Source organism: Asparagus officinalis, chromosome 4 (genome assembly GCF_001876935.1).
Source record: "Asparagus officinalis chromosome 4, Aspof.V1, whole genome shotgun sequence".
NCBI lineage: Eukaryota > Viridiplantae > Streptophyta > Magnoliopsida > Asparagales > Asparagaceae > Asparagus > Asparagus officinalis.
The window spans coordinates 143,816,686-143,827,157 of record NC_033797.1 but is presented as its reverse complement, the minus strand read 5'-3'; the positions used below and the strand labels follow the sequence as shown (position 1 = coordinate 143,827,157).

The window sequence follows — 10,472 nt, the reverse complement described above, 5'->3', positions numbered from 1 at the left end:
AAAATATATATAAAACATATTTATAGTATTAGTTTGTTAAGATAAAGAAATTATACGTAGCTAACGTACTATAATATATAAAGTATTGTAAAAAACCTAAAAAGTTTAAAAATTGCATAAATTAAATACCATGAAAAGTTTAAAATTATAAAAACTATCCTAACGTCAAAAAACTTAAAACAATAAACATATCTAAAAAGATACTTCTAGTTTCATAAGTAACGTTTCAAATTATATGTAAAACGTTTTACTTATTAAGACTTGGTTGCCATTACTTAAGCTTCAAGTCATACAAAGTGATATTTAAAATTTAAAACCTTTTTTAAAATTTTAAATTTCCTAATGTATAACATTAATGATGCATAGGTACCAACCCTATCCTATAAAATTATTCTAGTATCAGACAGAGATTTCTTCGCTGATCTAATAGCTGAAATCTTTACTGTATGCTTCACTCATGGCATGAGTCTATTAAATACGCTGTGAAAAAAGCTATGGTGCCCCAGTATTTCAAAGAAAATATGACTAAACTCTTTTTTTTTTGTCAATAAAATAAATTTTATTCATTTTTCAAATGTGAAGTTTAAGTACATCAAATATACCAGAGCAAAGGCTGGTAATCAACTAACAGAGAAGTCGCACTTTACAATTTCTCAAGTCTTTCTTTCATATGAAAAGGAAATTTTTCATTCAAGACTTTGGAGTAAATGGAGAACTTCACTGTACGAAGCAAAAGATTAGGCTACCGTGCTTTGTGCTGGAAGATTCTCAAGTTCCTTTCCTGCCATAGCAAATAAACTGTAACCGATAGAGTCATTCTTTCCAATTTCTTCATAAATCCAATTCCTTTCAACTTGAAGCTATACCAGTTAATGATTTGGTCCCAGCTGCATGACCTCATGACAGTTTTTGTTTTGAAGAACTTATGCTAATGAGGTCTCCATCAATGAACACCTTCATGGTGTTTTTCGTCCTCTTGACAGAACGGTTGAACTTAGTAGATTCTATTTGCTTTTGGGATTTACTATGTTGAGCTGTTCTTGGTTGTACTTTCATAGTTTCTCTTGTGATGATTGGCGCCAAAATTGATCTAAATACCTGAATTATAATTAAAAAAAATTAATTTTACCAACGAGAATTTAATATAGAAAATTTATCAAATGTCTTAATTTTCAAACTGATTTTTTCTGTACCAGCCAATTTGATCACTTCCATGGGTAAGCTTTGGAACATGAATTAAATCTGTACTCAATGCTAGAATGCACAAACTAATTATATTCCTGTCTGTAGTGAATTGTCATATATTATAATTCTGCAATGTATAAGCTATTTAAAGCACATATAATATTTTACCCCTGTTATAAAGGTACGTTGCTTCATCTCTTCCTTAAGTAGAAGATCAGTTCACATCTCTGGTAATAACCCACTCATTACAGTTATGATTCATACTAATAATATCTATCATATGTGAATTACACTTATTCTCATTTTTAATTTAAGAAATCATAATCGTCCACTGAATTATATATACTTATGATTAAACAAGTAATCTCTCTACCGTTAAACTTTTAGGATTCTGAAATTACGTTATGTCTGTTAAATAAATAAATTTCAACTACATGCAAAACATATTTTCTTAAGTAAAAGAAAAAGTTTATAAATAACATAAAAAATTCATGTACCTTCCAAACGATCTCAAGATTCAATCCGGAATCGATATAAATTGCTGCAGCAACAGACTTCATAATATCAGCCAATACTCTAGGAGCTTTCTTTGTATTTCCTTCGTAGCTCATCCGGTCGATTTCGATGTGTCCTTTAGTCGTAATAGCCCGACTGAACTCCTGCACCTAATAATAGAGAAGATAAATTAGTTAGAAATGTGGAAAAACCAAGATTTAAAGTATAGTTTTGCAAAACCATGAAATTTTGTGGTTTTTGCAGAACACCCTCTTAAACTTTAAAATTAGTGGAAACCCCTATATTTTAGGGAGTTTAATATGTTGGAGAAAAATTGGGACCAACCGATCAATGAGCTTTAAATAGAGGATGGGAACCAATTTAACCCAAAAGGTTTAGCTATTAGGTTTTGACCTTACACGCCCAATTATTTAACCATCTCCAATGTGAGACCATACTCACATAAATAACCAACCTCTATCGTCCCTAGATCCTTTAATGACTTGGTCTGAAAACTAGAAAGAAAAAAAATATGACTACTCAATGCCCTCAAGATATTCCACCATGTATTGGCTAATTCGACCATTACTACTCCTAGAATCAATCTCAGACACCATTCATTGTCTAACAATCATCCTCCTTAACACCTCTCACCTTTGCATTAAATTTTATTTTGCCTTTAGCCATGAACATGGTCCTAATACAACTTGTTCTTGCAGCCAAATCGAGTGTTCATGGGCTTGAAATAGATGCTAGGAACCAATTTAACCAAAAAAGCTTATGCTATTAGGTATTCAGCTTAACTCTATTCGACGCTATCACTCTTTCTCAAGATTTTTCAATGTGGATTTAAATCTCTTCCCTCTTCGCCAACACCCCACCTTCAATTGTAAGAATAGCTCATTATTCACAAGAATTGATGGACCATTCACTAAGTTGGTCTGAACTACACCCATAGAGGGTTGACATGGCTAGTAAACACGAAAATAGTTTCATCAAACCACCAAAGTTTTGAAAGATTTTAAGCAAAACCACGAAAGTTGAGAGGGATTTTCATGATATTTCTCCTAAACATATTAAAACTAGGATAGCTAGCTATGCTTACCGTATGATCAAGTTCTTCATTATTGTGACGGACGAAACGGTAGAGTCTGAGCCGGACTGCTGCACGAGCCAACTTCTCCTTTGACATGTTTGTGCCACGAAGGAACATCAGCTCGCCAGGGTCGATATCAGGGTTATTCAAGTAGAAGTAATTGGTGAATGCAAGACTAAGAGTTGCATTCCCCAAGAACTCGAGTCTCTGGTAGGATGCATGGGCCAGGTACGAGGAGTGGGTCAAGGCCTCCTCAAGCAGCCTCGGGTCACAAAAATTGTAGCCCACGGCCCATTGGGCCTTGGTCACATTGGGCCACGGTGACCCACCTTTAACGTTAAAAGACAGACGAAGAGATTTTGGTAGCATGCACATAAACATTCCACGCTCGCAAAAACTCTCCTTCTGACGCTGACTCACGCAGGATCTTTGATTCTTGGCGTTGTCGGACTCATCGGAGCTTGGATGTTGTTGCAGCATGTCTCGTGTTGCATTGAGCTTGGCAATGCGTTTTTGTTTCGACGAACTTATACCTGCAATATTTCCATTTCCATTGACAAATACCTTCATGATGTTTTTCTTCATCTTGATGGAGCTCTTGAACTGAACGAATGTTCCATGCTTCCTGCATTTCTTGTGTAGAGTTGATCTACATTGCTCTTTCATAGCTTCTAATGTGGTGATGGGCACTAGAATTGATCTAAATACCTAAATTTATAATCGAAGAAACTCAATATTACTAATAAGAACTTAGAAAAAGAGGATTTATCCATGATCTAATTTTTTATAGGATTTATTTTTGTTAAACCAATCACAAATCTATCTTAAAATAGTCAAAAAATATGTTTCCAATAGGACAAAGGTAGGTTTGACAATAATTTAACAAGAATTAAGGATTAAAAATGTCTAAAATTAATATGTGACCATCACATAAAAATTTTCGGAGAAATATTTTCAGCCCTACGTTATTTGAGTGCAAAGAAGAGGAAAATTCTAATCTATTTAAGTCATATGTTTCCTAAGTGTAACTTCTAGAGCTAAGTTGGTTCCAAGAAGAGCCAGTTAACAAGGTCTAGTGTGCTCTAACTTGAAACTCTATGATCAGATGGGCATTACGATCAGGTATGAAACTATGAACTATTACGATGTTAGTTGAGGCTGAGTCAAAACTATTGCACCATTAAACTTGGAGTCCCAAGAGCCACTTGATCGTTGAAATGAAAACTTATGAATTGTCCAGTCCAACTGCTTCGTTGACACTACGGAAGCTCAACAGACTAGTCCAGATTTAAAGTGCACCAACATAGCGCCAGTCTATGGTGACTCGGAAAGTATCAAGTACACCTGGTTTCATGGCATTAAATATGCAATAAATGAATGCCACTCATTAGATAATTGGATTTTGGGACTCGTATACATATATAAGGGCTAACATCCTTTAGGTAAACATTTATTATTATGGACGACCTTCACCGAATGCTTTCTTTCTAGGATTCATGCCAAAAAGCCAAACTTCTGTGGAGCTAAAATGCTTCCAAGAACAACCAGTGAGAATGATCTGCTAGGGTCTATGAGTTGACGGACACTATAAATCGGCCTATGCAACTATGGATTAGTATAACAAACAACAAATCTTTGGTCTAGTCCAACTGCACCGTTAATTAATACAATTGAAGCCCAATAGACTGGTACAGGTTCAAGGTGAGCGATAGTAACAATCCACAGCTCATGCACCAAAAAACCATGCTAAAAAAACCTAACTTTTTTGGAGCTGAAATTAATTGCTTAGTGGGCTTCAAGTAGGAGCTCTATGTGTGGACGAGCTCAGCAATTCTGTATTTTGAAATGAAGGTTGGAGGCTCCTTATATATATAAGCCTAGGGGCAGCCCAACAATTTTCGTTCACATTTATTGAGTCGAGTCTAAGGGCATATTTAGATTTGATTGGAGGTAGGGGGACATTACTGGAAAATAGGGAAGAGAAAATAAGATAAGATACGAGAATTCCCTTCACCTAGATTTCACTCAAATCTAAAGAGTAACAAATTTTGTATTGTTGAGAGTGAACGGAAAGAAACTAGAGGGAACATTGCACTCCTTAAAGCTATCCAAACTAAATGAGTGGTCTTACCTACCTTCTCTTTTTCATTATTTCCCTCAATCTAATGAGTGCCTAGAGGATTCAAACCACTGGACAGTTAAGCCTGAAGCCCAATATCCACATAACTCTTATATAAAAAATATATGTTAGACTAGTCAACTGCTCTATTAACGTCATGGAAGTCCAAATGATTAGTCCAACTTCTTTACAAGAAATAATTCTATCATAAATAACATTTTATTCATTGAGCTACATTTATGGTTTTTTGTAACTTAAGAAGCTATAACCATCTATTAAACTGTTCACTCTTATGATTTGACGAGCAATCCCTATACTATCTATGAACAATATAGAGAATCCTATGATTGGTTTGTATATGTTAAAAGAAATTAAGTATAATTAGATAAAAAAAATTTTAAATAAAAGAAAATTTTGTAGATAAGTGATAAGATTCAAAACCTTCCAAACGACCTCAAGATCCAATCCAGAATCAATATAAATTGCTGCAGCAAGAGATTCCATAATTTTCAAATACTTACTTATGAAATAATTAGTCAATATAAATTGCTGCAGCAAGAGATTCCATAAGATCCATGTCCTTCACTTATAACATCCCAATTGAACTCCTCCACCTAACAATAGAAAAAAACATGAAAAAAAAACCTTTCAAATATTGGAATATTAATTATTCATTTAGAATGGTCTTTATGAGTGAAAAACATTGTAACACCCGTACATGGTATATTGACTAATTATTTCATAAGTAAGTATTTGAAAATTAATAATATAGAAAATATTATTTACTAATAAATTCATAAAAGAAGTATATTCGCGTACTCGTGATAGAAAGGCAACTATGAAAAAAAAAGCCACGACATATGGGTAAATTTTAACAAACAACCCTAAACTTTAGTGTAATTTGCACAAAACCCTCTTGAACTTCGAAAATTAGAGAAAACTTCGTAAACTTTGGAGCTTTTAACAAAGGTTTTAAAATTTTAGGGAATTTTGTGAAACCCCCAAAGTTAGGAGGAATTGTCTTCTCGAGGGTTTTATACAAATCACCCACGATTTCATAGGGATAAATTTTGCCGATATTCACCCAAAACATTGTTAAGCCAAGAAATTAAGCTACCGATGTTTATTTACCTTAAAATCAAGTTCTTCAGCATTGCGGCGAACAAAGCGGTAAAGCCCGTGCCGGACTTCTGCACGTGCCAGCTTCTCATTGGACACGTTCGCGGAGCAAAGGGCCGAGAGCTCGCCGCGACCGAGATGAGGGTTGTTCAAATAAAAGTAATTGGTGAATGCAAGGCTAAGAACCGCATCCCTGACGAACTCAAGCCTCTGGTAGGATTCATGGGCCGGGTCCGAGGAGTGGGTCAGGGCCTCCTCAAGGAGCCGGGGGTTGCGGAAACGGTAACCCAGGACCCATTGGGCCTCGACCAGATTGACACGCGTCGACTCGGTTTCGACGACGAGAGGAGGAGGCAGAGGTTGAAGAAGAATATTTCCCAGGGTAAGAGAATTTGAATGCGAAATCGCCGCTTTGCGCTCTGATCTTGCTCTTGCTCTTGCTCTTGCTCTTGCTCTTCTTGAGGACGTCATGCTTTGATTACGGTCTCTCTCTGTTTTTCTCAGGGGTTTGAGGGTTTGAAGTGTATTTATAAGAAATTTGGGTTTTGAGTCTTAATAGGATTTGGACTAGGAGAGAGTATTTGAATCCGGAAAGGACTGTTCTGTAGTAGTTTGTGTTAGATCTGAATCATAAAACTTGAGATCTAAAACATTAAGCCATGATTAATTCAAAGAGATTAAAAAGAATCATAAAGAGCGGAAGCTTATACCTGAATCCATAGATGAAAACTTGATTTGGGTTTTGGATCTTCTAACCTTAGGGTTTCTCTATAGCCGAATTTCTCTCTCTAGATGGGGGTGAAGAGAATTAGAGAGTGTTACCCTAGATTAGGGACCATAACCCCTTATTTATAGATGTTGTACTTTTGTAATTTAGCCCCTCAACAAATCACAATTACAACCTGGTATCTGCACATAACCCCATGACTTATTTAAATACCCAATTAACCCAAATTAATTGATCACTTTAGTGGGTTATCCTGAAAGATAGCAATACACATTGATTAATCATATGTGCCCACAATTAGATTTATTAGATTAAATCCAACAATCTCCCACTTGGGCACCATATGATTTCTTAAATTGTGTATAACCTTATGAGCTCAAAAAAATTACTATCACTGAAAAGGTATTTCCGAACAATCTCGTCTATTGACTATATCAATATAGGATCAAAGCGTCCTTCGTCACATTTATCGTGACTCGACCCATCAATGGTCACATATACCAATACAATCAAACGACATAGATCAATCATGGATGTGCAGCATAAAAATTACATGCAATGTGATCAGTACATGTCTATTTTCAACTGGTCCTCCTTAAGTGAGGTCAAAACCAAACATAATGTAACAGAGTGTCTTAACTGAAAACTTTATTCTGATCAGACAATACAACAAAAAACATAAAGCACTACAATTACAAACTCCCACTAAATCATAATATCCTCAAATATTACCACACCCATATGAGCAGTATGCTCATGATAGACCTTGGGTGGCAATCCCTTAGTAAGAGGATCAACTATCATGGAGTTTGTCCTAATGTGCTCTATGGATATTTGTCCACTCTGTACCCTTTCTTTCACAACCAGGAACTTAATGTCAATATGTTTTGACTTGATTGAGCTCCTGTTGTTATTGGAATACATTACTACAGATTTATTGTCACAATATAACCTTAGTGGTCTTTCAATATTTTCCAAAATGTGCAGTCCTGTGACAAAATTTCACAGCCATATTCCCTGATTGGATGCCTCATAGCAAGCTACAAATTCTGCTGCCATAGTGGAGGAAGCTACAAGTGTTTGTTTGACACTTTTCCATGATATAGCTCCTCCTGCTAACATATAAATGTAGCCTGATGTAGACTTTCTGCTATCTTGGCATCCAGCAAAATCAGAATCCGAATACCCAATGACCTCCAACTTTTCTGATTTTCTGTATGTGAGCATGTAATCTTTTGTTTTCTGAAGATACCTCATAACCCTTTTGACTGCTATCCAATGATCCATACCAGGGTTGATTAAGTATCTGCCTAACATCCCAACAATGTACGCAATATCCGGACGCGTACATACCTGAGCATACATTAGACTTCCTACAGCCGAAGCATAAGGAATCTTCTGCATTTCCTGAATTTCAAGGTTACCTTTAGGGCACTGATTGAGACTAAACTTGTCTCCTTTAGCAACAGGGGTGTCACCTGGTCTGCAATCTTGCATGCCAAACCTTTTAAGTACCTTATCGATATAGCTCTTTTGTGATAATCCAAGAATACCCCGAGAGCGATCTCGATGTATCTGGATTCCTAATATAAAAGAGGCGTCCCCAAGATCTTTCATCTCAAATTTCTTTGATAGAAATTTCTTGGTTTCGTGCAACATGTCTATATCATTAGTGGCAAGCAATATGTCATCGACATACAGAACCAGAAAAATATACTTACTCCCACTGAACTTGTGATATACACAGTCATCAACAATGTTCATCTCAAAACCGAACGAGATAATTATTTGTTGAAACTTATGATACCATTGACGAGGAGCTTGCTTGAGTCCATAGATGGATTTCCTTAATTTGCAAACCATATTCTTTGGGTCTCCTGACACAAAGTTTTCTGGTTGCACCATATAAATCATCTCATCAATGTCTCCATTGAGAAATGCAGTCTTAACATCCATCTGATGTAACTCAAGATCATAATGAGCAACAAGTGCCATGATTATTCTGAAAGAGTCTTTCGATGAAACCGGAGAGAAAGTCTCTGTATAATCAATGCCTTCCTTTTGAGTATAGCCTTTAGCCACAAGACGTGCCTTATACCTCTCCACATTACCATTTGCATCCCGCTTGGTTTTAAAAATCCATTTACAACCAATTGGTTTTGCACCTTCTGGCAATGGGACAAGTTCCCAAACCTTATTGTCTTGCATAGACTTATACTCTTCATTCATGGCATCAATCCACTGTTGAGAGTTAGAACTTTTCATGGCCTGAAGGAAGTTGATTGGATCATCTTCCAACATTCCACTACTTTCCTCATGTTCTTGAAGAAATACAATATAATCATCCGAAATAGCATTTCTCCTTTCTCTCGTGGATCTCCTTAAGGGCACTGGTTCTTGAGGTTGTTGAGTTTGTTCTTCTGGAACAGGGAGTTGTTCAACATTATCATCTTGAGGTTCCGGATTTACTTCTTGAGCAACAACAGGTATAGGAACCTGAATATTGTCAAAAGTAACTGTATGGATTGGATCTGAAGCCAATTCCTCCTCAAAACTAATGTCTCTAACCTTATTTCTCCCCCCAAACTCAACATCCTCAAAGAATGTTGCTGTTCCCGTCTCAAAAATATTCCTTATAGTGGGATCATAAAACTTATAGCCCCTAGAGCGATCAGGGTACCCAATAAAGTAGCTGCTAACTGTTTTGGAGTCCAATTTCTTTTCATTTGGCCTATAAGGCCTTGCCTCAGCTGGACATCCCCAAATATGTAAATGCTTTAAACTGGGCTTTCGACCAGTCCAAAGCTCATAAGGTGTTTTAGCAACTGCTTTACTTGGTACTCTATTCAGAATGTAAGCTGCTGTCTTAAGTGCTTCTCCCCAGAGTGACTCTGGTAAAGAAGAATGAGCAATCATACTTCTTACCATATCCTTAAGAGTCCTGTTTCGTCTTTCAGCTACACCATTCATGCTAGGTGAACCCGGCATAGTGTACTGTGGGACGATACCGCATTCCTCTAGGTATCTAGCAAATGGTCCTGGACGTTGTTCACCTGAACCATCATATCTACCGTAGTACTCACCACCACGATCAGATCTGACGGTTTTAATTCTTCTGTTGAGTTGATTCTCAACTTCAGCTTTATAGGCTTTGAACATGTCCAGAGACTCAGATTTTTCATGAATAAGATATAGGTGCCCATAACGTGAGTAATCGTCTATGAATGATATAAAATATTGTTGACCATTCCAGGATTCCGTAGGGAATGGCCCACAAATATCCGTATGTATCAATTCTAAGACATCCGAAGATCTGTTGGCACCTAATCTCTTCACTTTGGTCTGTTTTCCCTTGATACATTCAACACATACGTCGAAGTCCGAAAAATCAAGGGAATCCAAAATGCCATCAGACACAAGACGCTCAACTCTACCTTTTGAGATATGACCTAAGCGCTTATGCCATAATGTCGCCGAATTTTCCTTATTTAATTTACGCTTAGTACCACGTGATTCCACATGCAAGGATTCATTGTAAGAAGCAATTGTATCAAGCAAATATAGGTTGTCATAAATACTCAAGTAACCGGTTCCCACAACATTTGAATTAAAAGATAAACTGAATTGACTGTTTCCAAATGAACAAGAATAACCTGATTTGTCCAATACAGAAACAGAAACCAAATTCCGTCTAAAAGACGGTACTACAAAAGTATCTTTTAAATCCAAAT

At 36.4% G+C, this 10,472-nt stretch overlaps 1 protein-coding gene across 1 annotated transcript; it reads right to left on the bottom strand.

The window, feature by feature from the left end:
* On the bottom strand, positions 575-6,599 carry LOC109836207 (endoribonuclease Dicer homolog 3a-like). The gene is made up of 4 exons (XM_020404075.1): positions 6,027-6,599; positions 2,786-3,484; positions 1,683-1,850; positions 575-1,098 (listed from the first exon to the last, which is right to left on the bottom strand). Exons 1-4 carry the CDS (start codon positions 6,483-6,485, stop codon positions 898-900), a joined length of 1,527 nt encoding a protein of 508 aa, XP_020259664.1. The 5' UTR covers positions 6,486-6,599; the 3' UTR covers positions 575-897.

Coding starts and splice junctions, on each gene's coding strand:
- LOC109836207 (XM_020404075.1), bottom strand. CDS start 6,485: ATGACGTCCTCAAGAAGAGCAAGAGCAAGAGCAAGAGCAAGAGCAAGA. Junction 3,485..6,026: donor CTGAAGAACTTGATTTTAAG/GTAAATAAACAT, acceptor TTATAAATTTAG/GTATTTAGATCAATTCTAGT. Junction 1,099..1,682: donor ATCTTGAGATCGTTTGGAAG/GTACATGAATTT, acceptor ATTATAATTCAG/GTATTTAGATCAATTTTGGC.